This window comes from Pan paniscus, chromosome 9 (genome assembly GCF_029289425.2).
Source record: "Pan paniscus chromosome 9, NHGRI_mPanPan1-v2.0_pri, whole genome shotgun sequence".
Lineage (NCBI taxonomy): Eukaryota > Metazoa > Chordata > Mammalia > Primates > Hominidae > Pan > Pan paniscus.
The window spans coordinates 9,329,391-9,357,071 of record NC_073258.2 but is presented as its reverse complement, the minus strand read 5'-3'; the positions used below and the strand labels follow the sequence as shown (position 1 = coordinate 9,357,071).

General features: G+C 37.8%; 2 protein-coding genes across 11 annotated transcripts in view; one reads left to right on the top strand and one right to left on the bottom strand.

The window, feature by feature from the left end:
• The window catches only part of ZNF215 (zinc finger protein 215), a 65,173-nt gene extending 40,356 nt beyond the window's left edge, over positions 1-24,817 (bottom strand). For 5 of the 10 annotated variants that reach the window (XM_063608349.1, XM_055095171.3, XM_057299301.2 and 2 more), the window contains exons 1-6: positions 24,462-24,817; positions 23,383-23,528; positions 18,516-19,094; positions 9,528-9,610; positions 7,973-8,105; positions 7,550-7,645 (exon numbers count right to left, since the gene is read on the bottom strand). In XM_063608349.1, coding sequence (XP_063464419.1) covers positions 7,550-7,645; positions 7,973-8,105; positions 9,528-9,610; positions 18,516-18,915 — 712 coding nt within the window. In that variant the 5' untranslated portion in view covers positions 18,916-19,094; positions 23,383-23,528; positions 24,462-24,817. Of the gene's footprint in view, positions 1-7,549; positions 7,646-7,972; positions 8,106-9,527; positions 9,611-18,515; positions 19,095-23,382; positions 23,529-24,461 lie in introns of those variants that run through there. The other 5 variants (XM_055095172.2, XM_063608348.1, XM_034932064.3 and 2 more) reach the window with 4 other exon arrangements.
• Positions 24,587-27,681, top strand: part of LOC100974335 (olfactory receptor 6A2) — a 97,883-nt gene continuing 94,788 nt past the window's right edge. Inside the window, exons 1-2 of the mRNA XM_055095173.3 lie at positions 24,587-24,725; positions 26,619-26,696. The gene's annotated coding sequence lies outside the window, so the exon portion shown is untranslated. The remainder of the gene's footprint in view (positions 24,726-26,618; positions 26,697-27,681) is intronic.

The window sequence follows — 27,681 nt, the reverse complement described above, 5'->3', positions numbered from 1 at the left end:
TAGACCAATATCCTTGATGAACATTGATGCAAAAATCCTCAATAAAATACTGGCAAAGCAAATCCAGCAGCACATGAAAAAGCTTATCCACCATGATCAAGTGGGCTTCATCCCTGGGATGCAAGGCTGGTTCAATATACGCAAATCAATAAATGTAATCCAGCATATAAACAGAACCAAAGACAAAAACCACATGATTATCTCAATAGATGCAGAAAAGGCCTTTGACAAAATTCAACAACCTTCATGCTAAAAACTCTCAATAAATTAGGTATTGATGGGACGTATCTCAAAATAATAAGAGCTATTTATGACAAACCCACAGCCAATATCATACTGAATGGACAAAAACTGGAAGCATTCTCTTTGAAAACTGGCACAAGACACGGATGCCCTCTCTCACCACTCCTATTCAACATAGTGTTGGAAGTTCCAGCCAGGGCAATCAGGCAGGAGAAGAAAATAAAGGGTATTCAATTAGGAAAAGAGGAAGTCAAATTGTCCCTGTTTGCAGATGACATGATTATATATCTAGAAAACCCCATCGTCTCAGCCCAAAATCTCCTTAAGCTGATAAGCAACTTCAGCAAAGTCTCAGGATACAAAATCAATGTACAAAAATCACAAGCATTCTTATACACCAATAACAGACAAACAGAGAACCAAATCATGAGTGAACTCCCATTCACAATTACTTCAAAGAGAATAAAATACCTAGGAATCCAATTTACAAGGGACATGAAGGACCTCTTCAAGGAGAACTACAAACCACTGCTCAATGAAATAAAAGAGGATACAAACAAATGGAAGAACATTCCATGCTCATGGGTAGGAAGAATCAATATCATGAAAATGGCCATACTGCCCAAGGTAATTTATAGATTCAATGCCATCCCCATCAAGCTACCAATGACTTTCTTCACAGAACTGGAAAAAACTACTTTAAAGTTCATATGGAACCAAAAAAGAGCCCCATCGCCAAGTCAATCCTAAGCCAAAAGAACAAAGCTGGAGGCATCACACTACCTGACTTCAAACTATACTACAAGGCTACAGTAACCAAAACAGCATGATACTGGTACCAAAACAGAGATATAGATCAATGGAACAGAACAGAGCCCTCAGAAATAACGCCGCATATCTACAACTATCTGATCTTTGACAAACCTGACAAAAACAAGCAATGGGGAAAGGATTCCCTATTTAATAAATGGTGCTGGGAAAACTGGCTAGCCATATGTAGAAAGCTGAAACTGGATCCCTTCCTTACACCTTATACAAAAATTAATTCAAGATGGATTAAAGACTTAAACGTTAGACCTGAAACCATAAAAACCCTAGAAGAAAACCTAGGCATTACCATTCAGGACATAGGCATGGGCAAGGACTTCATGTCTAAAACACCAAAAGCAATGGAAACAAAAGCCAAAATTGACAAATGGGATCTAATTAAACTAAAGAGCTTCTGCACAGCAAAAGAAACTACCATCAGAGTGAACAGGCAACCCACAAAATGGGAGAAAATTTTCGCAACCTACTCATCTGACAAAGGGCTAATATCCAGAATCTACAATGAACTCAAATAAATTTACAAGAAAAAAACAAACAACGCCATCAACAAGTGGGCGAAGGACATGAACAGACATTTATACAGCCAAAAAACACATGAAAAAATGCTCACCATCACTGGCCATCAGAGAAATGCAAATCAAAACCACAATGAGATACCATCTCACACCAGTTAGAATGGCAATCATTAAAAAGTCAGGAAACAACAGGTGCTGGAGAGGATGTGGAGAAATAGGAACACTTTTACACTGTTGGTGGGACTGTAAACTAGTTCAACCATTGTGGAAGTCAGTGTGGCGATTCCTCAGGGATCTTGAACTAGAAATACCATTTGACCCAGCCATCCCATTACTGGGTATATACCCAAAGGACTATAAATCATGCTGCTATAAAGACACACGCACACGTATGTTTATTGAGGCACCATTCACAATAGCAAAGACTTGGAACCAACCCAAATGTCCAACAATGATAGACTGGATTAAGAAAATGTGGCACATATACACCATGGAATACTATGCAGCCATAAAAAAATGATGAGTTCATGTCCTTTGTAGGGACATGGATGAAATTGGAAATCATCATTCTCAGTAAACTATCGCAAGGACAAAAAACCAAACACTGCATGTTCTCACTCATAGGTGGGAATTGAACAATGAGAACACATGGACACAGGAAGGGGAACATCACACTCTGGGGACTGTTGTGGGGTCGGGGGAGGGGGGAGGGATAGCATTAGGAGATATACCCAATGCTAAATGACGAGTTAATGGGTGCAGCACACCAGCATGGCACATGTATACATGTGTAACTAACCTGCACATTGTGCACATGTACCCTAAAACTTAAAGTATAATAATAATAAAATAAAATAAAAATAAAAAAATTAAATTTCACTGACTTTTTTCTTGTAACTTCAAGTATGCCTAATAATTTTATTCTCCAACATTTATTGGTGACCAAATCATGTCAGCTTCGCACTCACATACATTACTGTTCCTTGTTTTCATCACTTTCTAGGACATCTCCACTTGACTATCATAGTCCTCTAGCTTAACAAATGAGAGACTGAAGTCATCTTCCATGTTGAAAAAACTTCAGTGTCTTCATTTTTGAGTCTTCGCTTTTCTAATATTTATACTGGAGTCCATAAAAAATAATAACCATTGTCCTTCGTCTCCCATATCAAATCTGTGCTTTGGTTCTATTATTTTATAAAATTTCCTGTCTCCGCCTCACCAGTGTACACTGGGTGTGTGGGGGCAGATAGCTTGTTCCTTTAATTCACAAGTCTTCAGAGAGAGAAATGTCTTCTAAACCTGAACCTAATTTCGATGAGATCCTAGACTTCAACCTTGATGCCATAGTAGGTGAGACTCTGGGGGTCTTATTAGGAGAGAGTAAATATATTTTGCAAGGGAGAAGAACACAAATATTTTGTAGCCAGAGGACAGATTATGGTAGATCAAAATGGCTGCACATCCTTTGCCACACTCCCCATCCTGAAGTAGAGTTTATTCTGCTTCTCCTTGAATCTGGGCAGATCCAATGATTGCTAAGGCAATAGAATGTGGCAGAAGTGACACTATACCACTTCTAGACCTAGTCTTTAAGGTGACATCTTCTGATTTCTCTCAGGATGTTGCCTGTTAGAACCCAGCCACCTTGCTGTGAGAAGCCCAAGCCTCAAAGAGAGGCCACATGCAGGTGCTCTGGCCCATAAGAACAGTTAAGTTCCGAGAATCAGCCAGCATTAACTACCACCCATGTGATGTGCCATCTTGGACATTCCATCCCATTTGAGCCCTGGAATGCTGCATTCCCAGCTAACATCGTATGGAACGTAAGAACTCCTCAGTCAACTCACAAAATTTGAGAATAAAATGATTGCTCTTTTAAGTCACTATGTTTTGGGTAATCTGTTAAAAGCAACAGATAACCAAAAACAGTGTTCTAGTAGTATTTATGTAATAGCAGAATTTCCAATTGTATTTCCCTAATTAAATCTTTGTTACTCATGTTTGTACAACTCATTTTTCATATAACTTCCTCACTGTTTTTTATTTTGTTATTTATTTATTTATTTATTTTAGAGACAGGGTCTTGCTGTTGCCCAGGATGGGATGCAGTGATACAATCATAGCTCACTGCGGCCTCCAACTCCTGAACTCAAGCAATCTTCCAAGCAGCTACGATTACAGGTATGCACCACCATGCCCAGCTTATTTTTTGTAGAGATGGAGTCTTGCCATGGTGCCCAGTCTCGTCTTGAATTCCTGGCTTCAAGAAGTCCTCCTGCCTTGGCAAAGTCTACATCATGATGGAGACTATGACAGATTTTGTGGTCATCTTTAATCCACCACAATCCATTAACTATTTGAGAAAATAAGTTACATTTATTGAAGTAAATTCCAGATTAATTTCTTATGTTTAGATGAGGAGATAGATGAAAGTAGAATATAATCAGAAAATGTTTCCTAGTTTTAAGATGGAAAAACATGTATAAAATGAACAGATATAAAACAATGGGGAAATACAGAGTTACATAAATTTTAAAAAAGTGTGGCAGACACCATGAATAAAAGTAAAAAACAAAACTCTGAGATATCCCATTTGCCACAACTGTGATCCACAGAATTTAAATAAGATGTTAATACATTAAAAACCCCTACAGTTTTAATCAATACACCACATAAACAGCCCTTTACTAAATGACAACCCAAAAAATAATTTTTACCTTTCTTATCTAATATCTATCCATCCGTCTTTTTTTCTCTTATTCCTATATGCACCACGGGCTGGAGATGTACAGGTAGGGTAAAAAGAAACATTATGCCTACCCTCAAAGAACATACAGCCTAATGTGGGAGACAAATATTCACAGAGATACATGTAAAATATAATTGTGATAACTGCTAAAAGGAAGAGTAAGGTGTTGCACAAGTGTACAACAGAAAAAAACCAAGTTAGGAAAGACTTCCTTAAGGAAATGTGCACTTATTTGGGATCTGAGGAATAAGGGTCAATTAGGTAAAGAACGGGGGGAAGAGTGTCCTATGTCAAAAGCTGGGATGGGAGACAGCAAGCCACATTCTAGGGACAACCAGAATGCGTTCCCTTAGAATCATCTTTTCTCTGCTGCACACCAACACCTGTGAGAGTGCTTAGGACACAGTATATAGATGCTTAATATATATTTGATGTTGATTTTCTGAAAGTAGATAGGTGTGGCTTGAGTACAAAGAGTGAGGGGAGGATGTGGTGCAAGATGAGATTGGAGAAGTAGGCAGAGAATAGAATGTTGTGAAATAAACAATACTGAAATCAATATAGTATTTAAAAAATGCAGATCACAAAATCTGATCTCCTTGGTTGCAGTATGGTTCCAAGACTGGAGTTGCGGCAATAATAATAGAGCTAAGAAGTATGCCAAGGTGGTGGTTCAGGTGAGAGATGATGGTACCTAGACTAGCAAAGCAGCACTGCAGTTGGACAAAAGTGGAGACATTCAAGAGATAATGGGGAAGTAAAATAGGAACAAATATTAGAGAAGTGAAGGAGAAGAAGTTGTGTCAAGAATAGTTAAACTGTATCTTGTGTAACTAGGTAGAGGGCAGTGTCATTTACTCAGGGAATAATAAAGAGTAGAAAGGGAAAAAAAATCAGACTTTAGTTTCATGGAATTTAAGGTATCTTTAAGATATCCCAGAGAAATGTTATAGCATATATAAATCTCCAGAGAAAAAGCCTGATCCAAGGATATACATCTGTAAATCCTATATATGTGAAATAATTTAAGTTTTAGTTGTGGATGTAATAAACTAGGGAAGAAAAGAGCAAGAAGAGAAGACAAAACAAGATTAAATGTTGACAAACTCTGAAATTTATCAGATAGCTAGAGAAAGCTAAGTCTGCAAAAGACAGAGATAGAATAGCCAACCAAAGAGGAAAATCAGAAGTATTACGAGAACCTAAAAATGTTTTAAGAAAAAGGCATAGTTAACAGTGTGACTTGCTGCTGAGAATTCAAGTGAGATAAGGAATGTCTCAAAAATATCTATTGGAGTTAGCTACACGAAGTCATTAAAAACTTTAGCAACAATTGTTTCAGGTGAATGTCTGGGGTAAGAGCTAAATTGAAATACGGTATGGAATAGGACGTGAGGAAATGAGAAAAACAAGCATAAAGTACTTTGAGAAGTTTGGCTACAAAGAAGAGGTGAGAAAAAGAGTAATACCTAGAGGAGGATGTAGGGTTGATTGAAAACTTTTAAAAATCAGTAACGACCAGAAAAGGTTAAAAAGCTGATGGAAAAATGAGACAGAAATGGTGAAAATACAAGTGAGAAAAGGTAGGGGCAAATGAGGTCCAAAGCACAGTGGGAGCGGGGACCGAGGGTATTTACCTTAGAAAGGAAGAAAAGAGTAATTTGCCTATGAAATTAATAAAGAATTCAGGTAAATAATACCCATGTTTGCTAGGATGATGATAAAGAGATAATAATACTCTATTATTAGAGTATGAATTGGTATAACCTTTCTGTAGACAATTTAGCATAATGTAAGACAACTCAAAATATTTATACTCTAATGTCAAGTTCCTCTTCTAATAGGGTATCCTATGGAAGTTATCAGACATGCCTGAAAAATTGGCAACAATCTAAATGTCCAACAGTGGAGGGGCAGGGGGAATGGTTAAATATATTATGATATAATTGAATATTTTATGGGAATTAGAAACCACATTTTCAAAATTAGTGAAATAGGTAATCATGATGGTATGTTAGGTGAAAAGAGGATATAAAATGACGTATTCCTGATGAATTCTGGAAAAATTTTGAAAATTGTTCCACAATTTCAGAAAATAAATATTCAGAAACCAGAGATAAAACATTACAAACAAAGAAAATGGCTTAAAAAATGTTAATACTGCATAGCTCTGGATACTGAAGTAATGAGCAAGTTATATTCCTTATTTTTCTACACTTACTAGAACTTATATTAATATCACAATTTTATTTTCTCTTACAAAGTATTAACAAGAATGAGGAATAAACAAAAATGAAGAAGATAGGGAGTTAAGGCAAAAGTTAAGAATTTCTCCAGGTAGAAGCTGACGCAGGAGGATCACTTGAGCTCAGGAGTTTGAGGCCAGCCTGGGCAACACAGTGAGAACTCCGTTCCCAGAAAATAAAATAAGTGATACCGTTTAAAAAAAAAAAAAAAAGGAAAAATGGAAGATTACTAGAAATCACTCTAGTATAAAGTTGACTTCTTTTCTTTAAAATAAAGAATAACATTCAAAGTTAGGTGGGGTAATTTTCATTGATGTAGCACTTAACCATGTACCATGCACTGTTCTCTGTCGCCCAGGCTGGAGTGCAGTGGCGCGATCTTGGCTCACTGCAAGCTCCGCCTCCCGGGTTCACGCCATTCTCCTGCCTCAGCCTCCCTAGTCGCTGGGACTACAGGCGCCCGCCACCACACCCGGATAATTTTTTGTATTTTTTAGTAGAGACAGGGTTTAACCGTGTTAGCCAGGATGGTCTCGATCTCCTGACCTCGTGATCCACCCACCTCCGCCTTCCAAAGTGCTGGGATTACAGGCGTGAGCCACCATGCCCAGCCACACCATGCACTATTCTAAGTGTACTAGGCACACCAACTCATTTAGTCCTCACAGTAACCTGGAGGTAGATACTATTATTAACTCTATGTTACAGATGAGGAAACTGGCAGAAAGGCTCTCTCAGGTCACACAGCTTTAAGTGTCTGGGGTCCTATCCCTAACCTTATGTGACTGTTTTACCACATAAGAAAAAGAACCTGTGAACAAAAGCCAATAATGTCTTTTCCCCCACAAAGTTTAGGTTTTGCTATCTCCTTCCCAACTAACAATTCAAAGATTGGGTTGCACATTGTCTGTATGTTTAGGAAACAGAAGCTTCTTACTATGGCCTCATATCTACCTGGTTCTTACCAAAAATAGTCTTCCTTGGTATTTCTTTCTCCATTATCCATCTTTTTTTCTTACTCTCCAACTTAAGGCTCTCAAATGGTTTGGAAAGTAGACGTGCTGTTCGTGAAGAAAATAAAAAGAACAACAACAAACATATATGACACTTCAGACATTTTTATAGAGGAGATAATTCTATCCCGACACAGTAATCCAAGCTGCTGAAGGGTAAGGCCAGAAAAGCACCATAGACTTTTGTATCTCTGGCTCAATCTCAGAAAGGACTTTCATCCAGATGAGTCAGAAAATCTGCTACTGTGTCCAAAGGATATTAGCAAACCTCAACCCAGACCCAAAAGTGAACTTAGCCACTTCAGCAGTCCTATAGCTTTTAACAGTAGGAAGAGATTACTAAATGGACAGATTAGGTAAACATATAGAAACCACCTTTACGCAATGAATTCAGGTTCCTAAAGTTTTCCAGCATCACATTCCTGTACAGGTTCTTTACAGCAGAGTCCAGTTGCCCCCACTCTTCCTTGCTGAATTCCACAACCACATCTTTGAATGTCACTGGTTCCTAAAACATTAAGTTCCTTTTTAATCAAAGGTGTCACTCCCCAAAACACTACCAGAGAAGGAATGGATTTGAAGGAATAGGGTAGGAGCCAGAATACACCAGAAATTGATAGGACAATGTTTGAGGTTCTAAGTGATGAAAATCAAATTTTAGTAAGGGCCAAACAAATTGGTACTATATATACTCTGTTAGGGATACAAAAGAAAAGTGAAGTGCAGTCCTTATTCTAAAGTAGCTTACATTATATGGTTGAGGGGGAAAAAAGACAACTGAAATAACTGTGGAACAAAAAATTACTATGCCTTACAAATAATTTACCTAAAAGGAGTTCAAAACAGGAAGAGTTTGTGGTAGTTCTAAGAGAAATTTGTAATGAAAATGTAGGCTCTGCTGGAAGGAGGGGTAGGGCATTTTCTTTAATTAAGAAATGCTGCCTGATAACTCTTATCATTTGGGACTCACAGTTTAATGTCACTCATCAAATGGGCAAGATTGCCTGACTGCCCAAAGTAGCCTCCCTACTAATCAGTTACTACTGCATTATTTTCTGTGTAATAATTATTACTATCTACAATTACCTTATTTGCTTGTATTTGCCTGTATACGTCTACTAGAATGTGATCTTCACAAGGCTGGGATTTCGTTTATCAATCATATTTTCAGCCCTCAGAACAGTATCTGGCATATTATGCACTACATAAGTATTGGCTAATAAATAAATTCCCTCCTGTATCACACCATCAATTATTCCACTTCTCTCTCCAGCATCCTCAACCTTGTCTTTATTGGTACCTTCAATCACACTGAAATAAATCAACATCTTCCTTTCGTCTCCTTCAAGCCAGTCTTTATGAATAAGTTGTCTGCATTAATTTTGTCTGCTTCCTCACTTCCTCTTTCCTCAACACACCACAGTCTGGCTTAGATTCCAGTGCATTTTAGTATCTCCTTAAGTGAACAGACACTACTTGGGCTGTATTATTTTGACCCTTTAAAGCATTTCTCCCTTAAATATTCTTACCCCTTCGCCTCAGTGACATCATTTTCCTGGTTTTCCCCTATATCTTTTGGTCCTGTCTTTTTAGTATGCTTTGAGGTTTCTTCTACTCTTGCCTAGTAAGTGACATTGCTCTGGATTCTACTCTTGAGGCTTAATTCTCAACATTTTCTGAGTAGGCTCTACATCTATAGTGTCTACAGATAAAATAGAAAGTATATTCTTGAGGGAACAGATACACAGAGAGACTATACGGCTAACAGTGTATCACCAACTAAAATAGGTCCAGTGTCCTGTGGGAAAATAAAAGTCTCATGTTCTTGGATGGAACCATGTTTGGCAAAAGTTCAAAGATCAAAAAATTGAAAGCAGGTAATACTAAAAATGAGCATATATGTTCAGTAAAGACTAGAATCCTAATTCACCTGTGGTTTGCCTGTTCGTGAGCCAGCTTTCATTTTCTCCTTGATGCTCCCCATCTGCGGGGCAGAGTCCTTGCAGGGCATATCTGAGTAAGATGAAGGAAAATATTAGGGAGACAAGTTTTGCCCCGGAGCAACTTCTAATAATTATAGTTGTTTTCATATGATATTCACAGGAATTATCCATAGAACTTTGAAAAAAATAATGTCAGGCCCTACCAGCAATCACCATCTTCAAAGGTCAGGCCTAGATCTTGTATTTTTAAAATATTTTAAATGTGATTCTGATATGCTACCATGGGTTGAGATCTACTGAATCAGAAAGAGGGACAAAATAATATTTTCAGATCTCATCTATGTTTATAGCAGATTCCAAAAAATAACCAACTCTGTGATAACTGAAGCCTAACTACAGCGTGGCCATCGCAGGCTGTAATTCTACTTGGAGCTTGTAATATTTTATCCAACCAATCCCTTCTTCAAACACTCCAGAGAGGATTCTATTCGAGGACTGTTTTCCCGTAAGTTGCTCTGTGCTTACTATACATAGACCTAAGCGACCTGTCCACCTTGAACTATTGCTTCTTTCAAAACGTAAAATTCTGAGGGACAACCAAGTCTCTTATCCAGCCATTCAGCGAGAAATTTATCCAAGAGCCACTCTGGAAGATTCGTAAGTTACATCAGTGATCCTCAAGTGTCACACTGGTCTGTGAAGTTTTCACTGATTCAGGGTGAAATAAAGAGTAGAAACAATGTAGTAAGTTTGTTAAAACATGACATTTATTCAATATAAGGGACTTTCTTTTGATGTTAAAATGTCTTCTAATATGTTAATTATTGATTTAAAAAATGTTTTTACTTAAAAAGAGTTGGCAAATCTGGATCATCTCCACCCCCATTTTTAAAACTTTTAATGAGCTTTGAAACCCCCCAAAAATCTTAAAACCATGCAGTTATATCATAATCAGCATTAATCCTCCATTATAAATGTATAATTGGGTTCAACAATTTAAACAACTGCATAGGGACTTCTTAAAACACATCAGGGCAGGCCTGGTGGCTCACACCTGCAATCCCAACACTGTGGGAGGCCATGGTGGGAGGAATGCTTGAGCCTAGCATCCAAGACCAGCCTAAGCAACATAGGGAGATTCCTTCTCTGCAAATAATAATCATAATAAATTAGCCAGGTGTGGTGGTGTGTGCCTGTGCTCTCATCTACTTGGGAGGCTGAGGCAGGAGGATTACCTGAGCCTAGGAGGTAGAGGCTGCAGTGAGTGGTGTTCGCACCACCACACTCCAGCCCTGGTGACAGAATGAGACCCTGTCTGAATAAAAGCAAACAAAAATCCAAATTTCTCAGCAACATACCATGTGAATGCTGCAAATATTATGGTCTGTTAACTTTTTTTTTTTTTTTTTAAAGAGGGTCTTGCTCAGTCCAGGCTGGAGTGCAGTATGGCACAATCACACCTCACTACAATCTCAAACTCCTGGCCTCAACCAATCCTCCTGCCTCAGCCTCTTGAATAGCAAGGACTACAGGCATGTGCCACCATGCTTGGATAATGTTTTTTTTTTTCTTTTTTTTTCTTTAGAGACAGGGTCTTTCAATGCTGCCCAGGCTGGTGTTGAACTCTTGGCCTCAAGTGATCCTCCTGCCTCAGCCTCCCAAAGAGTTGGGATTACAAGTGTGAGCCTGGTCCTGAGATCTGTTAACTTTATTCAGGTCTATAACACTTTGTGGAATGTCAATCTGCTCAATTCCATAATCTTTAGGACAGTCAATACAATGTTGTTCTTTGTTCTTGACATTCTTGGAAATATTTGAGGTCTCCTGGAAAGGTGCAAATCCCTCCAATCAGCTATCCTCTTATTTATTGCTCTCTCTGAATATCCTTTTCTTCCCTTACTTCTTCCCTGCTGACCTCCCCTTCTTGAAATTTTACCGTCATGTTTTCTGAAACCCTCATTCCATTCAAAGAAAAATCTATATACATTCTCAAGTTCTTTACAGACTCTTCCTTCTCCCTTGCTAAATGGATCTTGGCATCATCAAAGGCACCTTTTTCTATCCTCTAAGCACTACAATCTTGGAAATTGTTCTGATCTACTTGTACCTCCCTTCCACTTCCTAGTATTTTCTCTCATGCAAAAATACTTCTTACTAGTTTATGCCATTTAGCTATACTGTTCTTGATGTTGTAATATATTAAGCTATTGCGCATTCATTTTTTCAACACATATTTACTATCTCCTATGTGCAAGATACACAAATACCTGCCCTCAGAGAGCCTAATGTACTGTGAATGACCAACACTAAAGTAATTGTACTAGGCCAATAAAAACTTCAGTTACTTGCTTCACATTGTTGCTTTTCACCCCAAATCCTGACAGTCTTTTAATAGGTTACTTCAACACTGACACAGACACCCCTTCCAGCAACCCAGACTGATAGACCTTTGACTTTCTTATCTCTAATGACCATCAGCAAACAATCTAATTCCTTGCTCATACTCTGGTCTTTATTACTTAGAACTATCCTGCCATGAGTATAAAATTGGATAAATCAATAGCTAAATGCATCTTCCTATCCTTTCAATTTTTACTTCCTTACTTTTTGTATATTCTCCAACTTTTATCAGAGTCCCATTACACTACATTGATTCTTTAATTTTCTCCCATTCTATCGTGGCTCTAGTGAAATCACTTCATTCTCTATTAAGCTTAGAATTTAAGTTTAAAAAAAGGTAAAATTCACATAATATAAAATTCACCATATTAGCTATTTTAAAGAATACAATCCAGTGGTTTTTAATACATTCATAATGTTGTACAATGATCACCACTATCTAATTCCAGAACATTTTCATTACCAAGAAAGAGCCCCATATTAATTTAGGAGTCACTCCCATACACACTCCCTTTCCTTATACTGTCTCTACGAATTTGCCTATTCTGGACATTCCACATAAATTGAATCATATAGTATGTGACCTTTTGGGTCTGACTTCTCTCACTTAGCATGTTTTGGAGGTCCATCCATTTTTTTTTTTTTAACATGTATCAGTACTTCATTCTTTTTTATGGCAGAATAATACTCCACTGTATGTATATAGCAAAGTTTATCCATTCATTAGTTGATGGACATCTGGGTTGTTTCCACTTTTTAATGTGAATATGTGTCTTCAATTTTCTGGGGTATATGGCAATTCTATGTTTAATTTTTTGAGGAACCACCAAAGTGTTTTTCACAGTGGCTGAACCAGTTTATATTCCTAACAACGATATACAATTCCAAACAATTTCTCCACATCCTAGCTAACCCTATTCGTTTTCCTTTTGTAATTATTATAGCCATCCTAGTGGGTGTTATTATGGTTTTGAGTTGCAATTCTCTAATGACTAATGATCCTGAACATTTATTCCTATACTTTTTGGCCATTTGTATATCTTCTTTGGAGAAATATCTATTCAAGTCCTTTGTCCATTTAAAAAACTGTTCCTTATCTTGTTATTGAATTGTAAGGGTTCTTTGTATTTTCCTGATATTGGACCCTTATCAGATATATGATTTTCAAAATGTTTTTTCTCATTCTGTAGGTTTTTCGCTGCCTTGATGGTGTCTTTTGATGCACAAAAGTGTTCATTTTGATGGTCTAATTTATCTATTTTTTCTTTTGTTGCTTGTATCTTTGGTGTCATAGCTAAGCATTGATTACCAAATTTAAGGTGATGAAGAGTTATTTCTATATTTTCTTCTCAGAATTTTATGATTTTGGCTCTTATATTTAGACAATTGACCCATTTTGAGTTAATTTTTGTACATGATATGAGGTAAGGCCCCTACTCCAATCTTTTGCATATGGAAATCAAGTGGTCCCAGCAACATTTGTTGAAAAACTATTATTTTCTCGTTTAATGCCTTGACACCCTTGTCAAAAATTAATTGGACATAGATGTATGAGTTTATTTCTGGACTCTTAATTCTATTCCAGTAAGACATAGCTTTGATTATTGCAGCTTTTTAGTAAGTTTTGAAATTGATAAGTATACATTCTAAAACTATCTTCTTTATGAAGGCAGTTTGACTATCTTGGGTCCTTTCCAATTCCTTATGAATTTTAGGATCAGCTTGTCCATTTCTGACAAAAAAAAAACAAAAGCAGCTGAGATTTTGATAGGGATTGCATTTGAATCTGTAGATTGCTTTGGGGGAGTGTTATCTTTATGATATTAAGTTTTCCAATACATGAACGCAGGATTTACTTACGTCTTTAATTTCAACAATGGTTTGTAGTTTTCAGCAGACAAGTCCTACACCTCTATTTTTCACATATTATAAATGAAATTATTTTCTTGGTTTCTTTTAAGGGTTGTTCATTGCTATAGGCACATAACCTATTTTTGTTGATTTTGCATCCTGCAACTTTGAGTTTATTAGGTCTAATAGTTTTTTACTGGGTTCTTTAGGATTTTGGATATATAAGAGCATAACATCTGCCAGTAGAGATAGTTTTACTTCTTCCTTTCCAATCATGATACCTTTTCTTTTTTTCTTGCCTAATTGCACTAGCTAGAACGTTTAGTATGACATTGAATAGAAGTGGCAAGAGTGGACATTCTTGTCTTGTTCCTGATTCTAAGAACAAAGCTTTCACTTTTTCATCAAGTTTATCAAGTACAATGTTAACTGTGGGTTTTTCATAAATGTCCTTTGTCAGGCTGAGTGAGTTCACTTCTAGTCCTTTTTTTTTTTTTTTGGTCACAAAAGGGCATTGGATTTTGTCAGATGCTTTTTCTGCATCAATTGAGATAATCGTGTAATTTTTCCCCTTTCACTGTATTAATATGATGTACAGCACTGATATATTTTCATTTGTTGAACCACACTTGCATTTCTGGGATCAATCCCACTAAGTCATTTTGTATAGTCCTCTTAAAACGCTATTGGATTTGGTTTGCCATTTTTCTTTTGTTGTGATGTCTTTGTCTGGCTTTGGCATCAGATTAATACTTGCCTCACAGGATAACTTAAGAAGTGTTCCTCCTATTTTTTGGAAGAGTTTGAGAATACTGGTGTTAATTTTTCAAAAGTGTAGTAGAATTTACCAGTGAAGCCATATCATCTTTGAGTTTTCTTTGTTGAAAATTAAAAAATAACTAAACCAGTCTTTTGTTATTGGTGAGTTGAGTTCAGATTTTCTATTTCTTCTTCAGTCAGTGTTGGTCATTTGTGTTTTTGGAATTTGTGAATTTCATCTAAGTGCATCTAATTTGTTGGCATTTAATTGCTCCTAGTATTCTCTTATGAGCCCTTTCATTTTATGCAAAGTCAGTAGTATTGTCCCCACTTTTCCTGATGTTAGTAATTTGAGTCCTTTTTTTCTTGATCAGTGTAGCTAAACCTTTGTCAATTTTGCTGATCTTTTCAAAGTACCAACTTTCAGTTTTGTTGGTTCTATTATTTTTGTGTGCTCCACATCATTTATCTTTGTTCTAATATTTATTTTCTTTCTTCATCTGGCTTTTAGGTTTTCTTTTTCTAGTTCCTTCAGGTGGAGGGTTGAGATCTTTTTAATGTAGGCATTTATAGCTATAATTTGAACCATGCCTTCACTGTATGTCATAAGTTTTGGTATGTTGTATTTTTGTTTCCATTTCTCAAAATATTTTTTCATTTCCTTTGTGCTTTCCTTTTTGACCCACTGATTATGTGACTGTTAATTTCCACTTATCTGTGAATTATCCAGATTTCCTTCTGTTACTGATTTCTAATTCTGCTATAGTTGGAAAAGATACTTCATGAGATGTCAATCTACTTAAATGTACTGAAACATGTTTTTTAGTCTAACATTTGGTCTCTCCTGGAGACTATTCCATGTATACTTGAAAATGTATCTTCTGTTGCTTTTTGGGTAGAACGCTCTGTATATTTGTTAGTTCAAGTCAGTTTATAGTGTTTCTCAAGTCTTCTATTTCCTTTTTAATCTTTTTTTCTAGTATTTCTGTTAATAAAAGTGGGGTGAAATCTCCAATTATTATTCTTGATCTATTTTTCTTTCACTTCTGTATTCGCTTCATATATTTTGAGGCTCTAACTGTTGTAGTTATTGCTCATTTAGTAACTTTTGAACTAATTTTGTAAACTCTATATGCTATGTTATGTTTACCTGCATGAATCTGTTCCCTCAGCTTACTGGTCAGCTTGTGATACCACAGAGATTTCCTTAAATGCCTTGAAACATAAAAACAATATCAAAAACAAAAACCATCACCTGGTCTCTGCAGATGCATTGTGTGTATTAGGGCACACTCACTCAGACACTTTTAACTCTATGTTATTCTTCACTTCTTTCTTGTGTAGCACTTGAAGGTCAGCTAGAGATAAGAGTTAGGGCTTTCTCAGGTCTTTCTGAACATGTCTTCAATCTTCCAGATTTTCAGATACATATGCGAGCTTTCAAAATCCCTTATTCCCTCAAAGCATATCATTCTCCAGCATCCCAACTGTTATTTATTATCTCAGACAGCAGTAGCTAATACATTTTCCATGAAATGTTTTTGAAAAATACCCCCAGGTAGCCACCTCAGTTCTGAGTGACTTTTGAACTAGGTAAAATAAGGCAAGCCCTATGAGCAGGTTTTTCAGAGAGCCACCAGACAAACCAAAGAAACAACCAAAAGCCTTTCTTTAGTTCTGTATTACCCTGCAACCTCTCATTTGCCTTTTCTGCTAGATTTCTCAAGAACAGGCTATAATGATCACATTCCCACCTCATACCTATTTTTTTTTAACCCACATGATGGGCAGAATATCAGCCCACAAAGATATCCATGTCTTAGTCCTTGGATACACAGCAAGAGAGACTCTGCAGATGTGATTAAAGTCAAGGACCTTAAGATGAGGGAGATCATCCTGAATTATTCAGGTGATCACAACCTAATTACATGAATCCTGAAAAGTGAGGAACCTTTTCCAGTGTGGTGAGACAGTGAGAAGCACCATGAGTGAGCAAGAGCTATGACAACAGAATAAAGTATTAGAGATGTGGCAGTGTGAAAAGGACTTGGCCCATTGCTGCTAGCTTTGAAGACAGGGGAAGGGGAACATAAGCCCCAGAAAGAAAACAGCACCACCACTACCTTGATTTTAGCTGAGGGAGACCCGTGTTGGATCTCTGATGTACAGCCTTGTAGAATAATACATTCATGTTGTTTTAAGCCACCAAGTTTGTGGTAATTTATTATAGTAGCAATAGAAAACTAATATAACTCACTACAAATAAGCACCCCTCAAATCTGCTAAAACTGCCCAAACTAAACCTCAAAATTCCTCCTAATCAACAATTTCAATGAATTATTTTTAAAATTCATCTTAATAGGACCTTTTTGTTATACCATTGTTGAACATTAACTTCTTGAAAATTTCTCCTTTCTTAACTCAGATACCAATCTTTTCTGGTTCTCTGATTTCCTACATTATTACTTTCTAGGCTGCTTATCAAGCTTCTCTTCTTTTGCTCATTAAGAAAATTTTTAGACAAAGACTAAATATAACCACAATACCAATATAATCACTGTCCCCAATCGATAATTCCTCATCAAATATCCAGTTCATGGCCTCATGTCTTATAAGGTCCACACATTCACATGATTTTAAAAACTTAAAAGATGTATAACTAATCTCTATATCACTTTGCCATACTCCTCCCTATTCCCTTAAAAACTGGACGGTCTTACAGTTTCCCAGTTTGGATTTTACACATGGTATTATCACGGTATAGTTTAACATGTTCCACTATCCTCTGTATTTCCTGTAACTGATAGTTATATCTAGACCAGCTTTTTTTTTTTTTTTTTTTTTGAGATGGAGTCTAGCACTGTCGCCCAGGCTGGAGTGCAGTGGCGCCATCTCGGCTCACTGCAAGCTCCGCCTCCCGGGTTCACGCCATTCTCCTGCCTCAGCCTCCCTAGTAGCTGGGACTACAGGCGCCCGCCCACCACCATGCCCGGCTAATTTTTTTTTGTATTTTTAGTAGAGACGGGGTTTCACCATGTTAGCCAGGATGGTCTCGATCTCCTGACCTCGTGATCTGCCCGCCTCGGCCTCCCAAAGTGCTGGGATTACAGGCGTGAGCCACCGCGCCTGGCCTAGACCAGCTCTTCAATATTGATGCTCCCTAAGGATTTGTATTTCTCCTACTTCTGTGTTTATACATATAAGCTTCCAAATCTTCTCTTTCTGAACACTGAAGCTTGTTAACTATATATTGGTTTATTCATTGTGAAAGTCCCACAGGGACCTCAAATAAAACTTGCCACATAATTAAAGTATTACACCTTCTCCCCCACTCCCAAATTCCACTCATGCAGGCCAGTACATGTGAATTTATGTCAAAAGGTATCCTATTTATACATTTATAATTCCTCTAGGTTCAAACTCCTGCTTTCCCAAAGCTCATTCTCTAACACCTAATCTATCACAATAGTCTAACTGGTTTTCCTATTTTCAGAACCCTCAGATCTCTCTCCTTTACAGGAGATGTCAGTAAACTTTTTCTGTAAAGGGGCAGATAACAAATATTTTAGACTTTGCAGACAATACAGTCTCTGCTACAAGTACCAACTCTGGTCATAGCACAAAAGCAATCATAGACAAAATGAAAATGGACATAGCTATGTTCCAATAATACTTTATTTTAAAAAATATTTGGCCTGTGTGCCATATTTTGCCAACTCCTGCTCTAAATTGATGTCAACATAATATTTTTAACTGGCAAATCAAACTGTCTCACTCCCCTACCCAATCTGTGAGATCTAATTCTCTATTTCTATTACCTACAGAATAAAGTCAAGGCTTCCTAATAGAGTAATATAAAGTCCTTCAAGATCTGGCACTTGATACTCTCTGGCCTCAAAAAAAGATAATTTCTCTTTACATGGGAAAGGTCAAGTATTTTACCTCTAATTTTTTTATATTCTTACCTTCATCTTCAAGCATTTCAATCACATCTTCTATGAGGGTCACCATATCTTCACTGTTGTTTGGATGTTGTAAATTCACCCAAGTCCTGACTTCTTCAGGCAGGATTGCCAGGAATTGTTCCAGCACCAACAGTTCTATAATCTGCTTCTTTGTATGAATCTCTGGTCTCAGCCATTGAAGACAGAGCTCCCAGAGTTGGCTCAGGGCTTCATGGGGCCCAGACATTTTCAAATACTGGAAATGTCTGAACTTTTGACGAGATGCCTCAGAGTCATGTGTCTCCACGACGGGGATGGTTTCCTGCTGCCAAGACATATCTGCTCTCAGAACCTCTCTTTGTTCACGTACAGACAGGTTTCGAGGTTTTGAGATAGCCATCAACTTGCTCAGAGGCTGCATCTTCCTAAATAGAACTCCCACAGTAGTTCAAATCCGCCTTACTAGATTGCAGTAATTCTCAGGCTTGAGCTAAGCACCTGTGTACTATATGCAGTGTGATTTAAGCCAAGTTATTTCACGGTAAGGAGGAAAGTTCCAGAAACTTTAGACACAAAGCCAATATTCAGGTACCTGAGCAACTGAAAAAAGATAGAAATTAACCCACAGGGAACAAACATCTATTAGCATAGTGTTAAAACACAAATATTATTAAAATTGCCTAAGAAAAATGCATATTATGGATTCTCCTATTTTTATTTTCCTTTCTTAGAACTAGAAAATATGCTTTCCCTTTCTCCTAACCAGTTTCCCAAAGGACAAAGAAACACACATGAATAGACATCCCAAAACAAATGATGAAGAGACCTTTGATTTAAAAAAACTTCGTAATTGAATTGCAATTAGATTTATTCTATATCAGGTAGCAAATCATTTTTACCTTAAAATTAAGCAACACAAATCTTCAGGTAGGATATTAAGGTTTCAGAATAGATATGACTGAAAAACCTTACCCCAAGTACTCTTTAAAATGCCAATAAAATTCTATGAGTAAAACTGACAATAGCACTAGAAATTAAGGTAAGAGACAATTGTTTAAAATATACTGGAATAATATCCATAAACTATTATTAGGAATAAATCAAAAAGTGGATTCCCAGACTACAATGAAAAGTTTATATTTGTTAGGACTTACTATGGGGAATTATGCAATGCCCACCAGGGATGTCTTAGGCGCAACTGAACATTTAGACTTGCAAGACTACCATAGGTCATATTTGGCACCAATTTACTCAGAAGGCAAAAAACAACTTGCTAGCAGAAGAATAATATGCACTTTTCTTCAGTGTGAGTCTTTGCCGAATTTAGCTCAAGTACAGGGAGATGAGACCCATAAACGTGGTGCAGGAAACACTCTGACTCAAAAGAATTCCCCCAGGAGCCAATATCTCTCATAACAACTGAGCACAACTTTATGGGTTGTCTCAAAGAGCCTGCCAAATTATAGGAGTCACTACATTCAGGGATGTCCAGATACAACTTTCTATTTGATTTACAGTTCTCCAAGTCCAGATGCAATTTACTATTCAGGTGTCACTTTTATTATGATTATCTAAGGTCAGTGGTTCTCAGTCAGGATATTTTGCCAACAGGGGAAATTTGGCAATGTTTAGAAACAGTTTTGACTGTTACAGCTAGAGATTGTACCTGGCCTCTAGGAAGTCAAAGCCAGGGATGTTGCTAAATATCCTACACAGGATAGTCCCCTATAGCAAAGGATTACCCAGTCCAAATCGTCAATAATTCCAAGGTTTAAAAACTCTGCTATAGGCAATATATAAATGAGAATACATATTTTGGAGTCATAGATACATGAGTTTATATCCCAGATGTACTAGTTACTATATGTATAAAGCTGAGCAAATTATATTAACCCAAGTTTGCATTCTCAACTATAAAATGGATATAAAAATTTCTGATCAAATTATAGGGATTAAAAGAGCTCTCATCTCATTTCTTGACACACAGTAAGCTCTCAATAGATCATATGCACACATGTATGTTACAATGTTAGATCTTACATATTGGCCAAAAGTTTGTGTGACCCTGTCCATGGCAATGCCTGCCTGCATAGATCATTCAACATTCAAATAAGTATCAGCGAACAGAGTAGGGGAAGGATACACAGAACTATGAAAAGACAGTTTAGTGGCAGATGAGTGGTAAGAGCCAGGTTTCTCAATGTTTGACTAGAAATTTACAGAAAACCAAGGGAAGGAGGCTAGAATGATCCATGTGATAATGGATTAGAGTTGGACACCTAAGTGTGAACTTGCATTTGGCTGAATTAGATGAAGATGGTTACATAAATATTTACAGATATGTATACATACATAGATTAGTATAAACACACATTTCCTTGCTCTGTTGGCTAAGTAGGTCTAGAAGCAAGAACAGCCCAGCAGCAAAAGAATAATTAGCTCCCAGATCTTGGTTTCTAATACCATTCTCCAATAGGAACCAGGATTTCTTGGAGAAATGGTTGATTCTAGGACTGAGGCTCATACAACATAAGCATGGGGCATCTTATAGTGCCAGAAAGTAAAGAAATGCTCAAAAAATTAAAAAAAAAAGAAACTGAAACATTTATTGGGGCACATCAAAGGTACACAGGAGCCAAATGAAAGAGCTCCTTATGGCCAAATCTGGAATATAAGCAACAGAATATTAGATAATTCAAACAATTAAATTAATACTCATAAGCCACAGTGATATAAATGGCAACTTATTAATACATGGGGGAGAGTAAACAAATCTCCTATGCAGAAAAATTCCAAATAATTTATGCAAATTCTCAGCCATTCACGAGGTACAGCATAAATCCCCACCCCTTGAGTATGGGCTCTGCATAGGAATTTCCTGCCAAAGAGGAAATGCTGTGGGGTGGGGGGAGGGGGGAAGGTAAATTTACAGTGGAAAAACCTGACAAATACCATCTCAGCCAGGTGATCAAGATTAACATTAATAGCGATAAGTCATGTTGGCAGTATGTAGCCTCGAGACAATGTGATAAAATGGCATTTTGCCTCTGTGATCTTCCTGCTCTAAACCCATAACCCCAGTCTAATAATGAGAAAAACATCAAATTCCAACAGATGGTTCTCCATACTTAACCAATACCTCCTCATAATTGTCAGCATGATCAGAAACAAGGAATGTCTGACAAACTGTCACAGCCAAGAGAAGCCTAAGGGGGCATGACAACAGAATGTAATGTGGTATACTGGATGGATTCTAGATCAGTAAAAAAGACATTAGGTAAAAATTAAACTTGAATAAAGCATGGACTTTAGTTAATGTAGTATTATTAATTGTAACAAATGTTCTATACTAATACAAAATGTTACTAATAGGAAAAATTAGTGGAGGGGTATATGGACACTCTGTTGTACTGTCTTCTCTATTTTCCTGTAACTTTATCCAATTTATTTAGAAACTTTTTTTCTCTGTGAATGCAAGCTCCCCAGAGGATTTCCCACAGCAAGTGGAAAGCCACAGAGGCAGGTGCCTTCTGGCTTGAAAGATCCCATCTAGGTTGTCATGGCCAGGGGAGGAAAAGGGTAATGGTGCCTTTCATGGGCTATTCCTGGGTCTCGCGGGATAGAAAATTGCTTCCAGTTGCCCTGAAACAAGCGCTTCCTGTAATGAATCCCTCTGGAGTACTCCTTGACATCTCCCCAAACTCATAACAAAAGACCATCTTTCTCCTCATTCGCATCTGCCAAGGCCCACCGTCAATACAACAGACTGAAAATCTGCCACAACTGTTGACATCCACGACCCTCCTGATCTGGCCTCATTAGCTCCACTTTTGAGCCACCAGCCAAGAGAGAGCTCTTAAATATGACTGGTGGAATAGTCCTGAAGTAGTATAATTTAGTCCAACAAAAAAATGAACTATGGGCCCAGATACTTTGAAAGTAACATAAATGGAGAAAGAAAAAATAAAAGCTCACAGGCCATATGTCAAAGACAAAACAGAAAAGGCTTTATACTAAAAAGTAAAAATAACAGAGATGTTAATTGCAACAATAAATGTACTGGGTAAAAATTTAAACTCAAACTACATAAAACTCAAAAGACATCCGAAACGAGAACTCCAAAACTAAATGTAAAAGAATTTTTAAAAAATACCAGGCAAACAAAAAATATTCAAGAGTTTAGTGAATTAAAATTATAATGAATTAAAAGCACAAATACATTAGAGGAAACTAAATGATTATAACTCATAATGAAATATAACTGTCATTAAATGTACAACATACTTGAAACATTTTTGGCAAAATTCTCAGAAAACAAGAAATGAAGTCAACAGTGATACAATAGAAATGGGATATTAGGTAACTTTCTCAGACTCTGACAGACAAAGTCAAAAAAGTAATAGTATAGTGGATATAAATAATATGCTTAGCCTAATAGATAAATAAAACTAGATAAAATGTAGTTTCTATTCAAGCACCTAAGGGAACGTTTACAAAAGCAATTTATTAGGCTACCAAATAGAAAATCCTTGATAAATGGTAAACAAGAGTAGTGGAAACCACATTTATTACTAGAATGCAAAACCAGAAATTAACACCACATAGAAAAAACAATTTCACCTACTTTAAAATTCAAATGTTTGCTTCTAAAAAAACAAAAGATAAAAGAGAATCAAAAGTACAACTGCAAAGTATCTAAAAACAGTAAAAACATTGTACGTCAAAATCTAAAGCGCACAGCTGAAGCTCCTGATAGGCAATGGAAAAGTCTTACATATAATTAAACAAGAATGAGATGCATTAAATATCCAACTCAGGAAATAAAAAAAAAGCAACAAATATACTGGGAGGTTTGTAGGTGAAAAACACAAATTAATGAATTACTCACTGTAAACAGTTACAGAGCTAGGACAGGGAGAGACGTTCAGGATGGCATGCTGCATTTAGGTAAGATTTCCGAGGTGGAATAGTTTTGATGATAGAGATCCAAGGTGTGACGTGACTGCAAGTAGCTTAAATGGTAAATGATGAACACTGGAATATACAAAGCCAGGAAATATAACAGTTAAACGCTAAAGTACTGAATAGATGCCTCTGATATAAAGGTGGGATTCAGGATTAAGACACGGAGCCAGTACCACTGTGACGGAGGGACCTGAAGTCGTAGTGGATGGTTAGACTAATATAACCAGGTGGCACCAGTTCTACGGTTTTATGGCCGCAAGGAACTTGAACAGCTGCTAATTATGGAAAAAAGGTACTGTCTGTGAAGAGGGTTATTTCTAATCAAACAGGTTGTAGGTAGGACAGCTGCTTGAGGTAAGAACCACCTGGCGAGAGTAGCTCAGATAAAGAGGAACAGAAAACAGTTTGCAAATAAGTGACTGAATAGAAGTCATTTATGTTAAATGGAGAAAGAATTATTTTAAAATAAGTACGATACTTGGAGGTTTTAATCTTTTAGGGAGGTGGCCAGGAATGACTGGGAAAACAAGGCAATATGAATTAATTAAAACTCCATTGTCTTTCCCAGTTGATTGATCCAGTCACACTTGGTTTTTCCATGAGGCATCAATACCAGCCATTCCCAAACCAGCTGATCATAACATTCTAACCACTCTGCGCGTCTGGAGACTGCCCCTATTGCAGAATGGAAGAGGTGACAGGAGTGTGGTTAAATCCTTGCTTTAGCGGAGCTGGATCCTGACCCCAGCCGTCCCGCCGCCCACCTCCTAGCCCTCTGTCGCCGCTCTCAACGCTTGTCTTACTTCCGCAGCCCACGTTTCCATCCCTCCCGTCAGCTCGCGCCCTCCTCCAGGTTTTCCGGCACAGACCTTGGAGGGCAGCGTGGAAACTGGGTAACTGCAAGCAAGCTGAGGTGAGCTGCACGTTCCGCATGGACGCCCTCAAGCGTGATTCCCAATTCCAAGACCCCGCGTCCCCACCGCCCGCTGACGAGAATGATACCTGTGAGCACCGCTCCTCTCCAGTGGCCCGTTCAGTCACTCACAAGCGCCAGTTCTGAGAGGAGCCACGGAATCGCTGTCTTGGACAGTGAAGGGAGCTGGCGTTGGTAATCACGCTGCAACTAGGAATCCCTGACCTCGCCGAACCCTCAACTCACTGCCGGCTCCGAGTTTCATAAGTTGCCGCGGAACAACCTCGACGCACTCTTGCGCACGCGCACCAGCTGTGGAAGGAACCCCCTAGGAGCCCCCGCGACCCGGCTCGGTAAGGTAGACCAGGCCTTTTCAAGCCCCGTCCCTTTCTGCAGGCCCCGTCCCTTTCTGCAGGCCCCGCCCACGCCGCACACTTTGAACTCTGGCCCTGTGAATGGACTCACGGTGAGCTTCTAGTGGCTTAAAGAAATGAGCGTCATACTTCCGGCGCTTCCTCATCCCGTCCGGGGAAACTAGTCCAAATCGCCTTTCTGTTCCCCACACCCCATTTGTCTGGAATCAAAAAACAATGACAATTTCGACAAGACATTGTCTCTTACATGGTCATTATTGGTTTATTGGTTCACAGATTCATTCGTTCAGTTTTGTATGGAAGTGAGAGGTCTTGCAGTTCGTTGTTCAGTTTTGGCTTGTTAAGACTGAGGTACTTTGTGGCATCTGAGAAGCATTGTCAATTAGGCATTTGGATGTAGGCATTTGGGAATTTAGAGATGTCTGGGGCTAGACCTGTAAAATTTGGGTCAATCTGGGTAGATGGTGATTGATGCTATCCATTGGAATAGGATTGCAGAGAAAGGGACAGAGAGGAAGAGGGAAAATAGAAGGAAATGGGCTGAGATTGGCCCAGGGAACACCAACACCATTGGTTGAGTCAGGAAGGCGGACCTGCAAAAAAGAGAGAGGAGGATCAGCCTGAGAGGTGGGAGGAAATCTGGTGGGTGTGGAGACACAGAGGGAAGGGATGTGTGTGTCACAAAGGAGAGAATGCTCGGTGGCATCAAGTACATGATAATATGATTAGTGCTTGCCTAGAGGCATGTAGACAGTGCTGTAGGAGCAGAGTGAAAGAACTTAAACCAGAGAGAGCTTTATATCTAGGCCAGGAGTGGACTAAGGTAAAACAAGATGGCAACTTTGAACAGCTAGTGACACAAAAAAACAAGGACACACCATATAGTTTCTTTTATTTCTTTTTAAATAGACTTTATTTTTTAGAGCAGTTTTGCATTTACAGTTTTGGAAAAATTGAGAAGGTAATATACAGAGTTACCTTCTACTCCACAACTAGTTTTCCCTGTTATTACCCTCTTAAATTATTATGGTATATTTGTTACAACTAAGAAAATAAAAATAAAATATAAAAATAAAAAATAAAATAACATTGATACATTAAGTCCACAATACTTTATTCAGATTTCTTATTTTCTTTGCTTTTTTCTTTTCTTTTCTCTTTCTTTCTTTCTTTCTCTTTCTTTCCTTTCTTCTTTCTCTTTCTTTCTTTCTTTCTTTTTCTCTCTTGCTTACTTGCTTCTTTTCTTTCTTTCTTCTTTTTTCGACTGGGTCTCATTCTGTCACCCAGTCTGCCAGGCTGGAGTACAGTAGTGTGACAGCTCACTGCAGCCTGGACCTCCCTGAGCTCAAGTGATTCTCCCATCTCAGCCTCCCAAGTAGCTGGAACTACAGGTGCTTGCCACCATGCCTGGCTAATTTTTTTTTAACTTATTTTTTGTAGAGATGGATTTTTGCCATGTTGTCCAGGCTGGTAAGGACCAGACTTCTGTAGCTGGTTTATTTGTTTTGTTTTTATCCTTTTTCTTTCCTCTGATGCAGGATCCCAACTGGAATATCACATTACATTTAGTTGTCATGTCTCTTTAGGCTCTTCTGGACTGTGACGATTTCTCATACTTTCCTTGTGTTTCATAACCTTGGCAGTGTTGAGGAGTACTGGTCAAGTATTTTGTATGATCTCCCTCTATTGGGAGTTTTCTGATGTTTTTCCTATGATTAGACTGGAGATGAAGGTCACAGAGATAGAGTACCATTTTTATTATATCATATCACAGGTACATACTATCAACATGACTTATCATTGTTGGTGTTCAATTTGATCGCCTGACTCAGGTTGTGTTTGTCAGAAGACATTTTTTTTTCTTTCCAACAGTGGCAATGGATGCAGCAATATTCAGTTTCCAGAATCAGCAGCTCCGGCAGCAGTGTCCTGTCCTGATGGTGTTGGCAGGTAAATCATGCTTCTAGTGCTGAATGGAAGTCTTGTCCTCATAGAGCCAATTCTGTGGTACAATTTTGGTCTGTGGTTCTGGCTACATGACTCGAATATTATTTCAATATTTTTACTTTTAGCTTAAATCATGCTTAGTTTCTGTTGCTTGAAACTAAAAGCCCTGACTGATACGTCATCATTATGATGATTTCTAGGTGTATGTATTAAGTATGTTTTCATTAGAATTTTTTGTCTTTATTTTCCCCTTCCCTCCCTAGTATGTAGTGGTTTCATGCAGACAGCTTTGTGAAGAAGCCCCATTGGCATCTATTTTGGTGGAATGAGTGGGAACATAATTCACAGTGTGTCAGTAATCCATCGCTGCATACAGTCCATTTCAAAATTTAGTGCTTTAAAATAGCAATCATTTTGTTTTACTCAGGAGTGTGTTTGAAATTTGGTCAGATGGGATGGCAGTTATCATTAACGCCAATATTTAAGATATGACCATGGGAATGAGTAGCTGAAATCATTGGAGAAGCAAGGATTAAGGAATCTCAGAATGCAAACTATTTGAATATTTCATTCTATGAGAAAATTAAAATAACCAACAACTATAACACAGGAGCAGTATCTTCAGGAGAGTGGCAGTGAGTCAGGGGCTAGAATCTGCAAGGAATGGGTGGGGGAGTAGCCTAAGCATCTAAAATAAAATAAAATGAATAAAACCCCCACAATCCCACTTTCCTAACCATACCTCATTTCCTCCTTCTCCCTCATGGTAAAACATCTCCAAATGTCTGTTTACATTTTCTTATTTTTCCTCTATTCACTGAAATAGATCTCATCTAGATCATAACCAGCAGCCAAAGTTACCAAATTCAACTAAAAATTTCTTATCCTTCTCTATATCACCTCAACTAACACATATCATTTGAATGAAGGTTTTCAGTGATTATCATACCCCAGATTAAAGTTTGCCTATTGTGGTACAGTTCCAGTA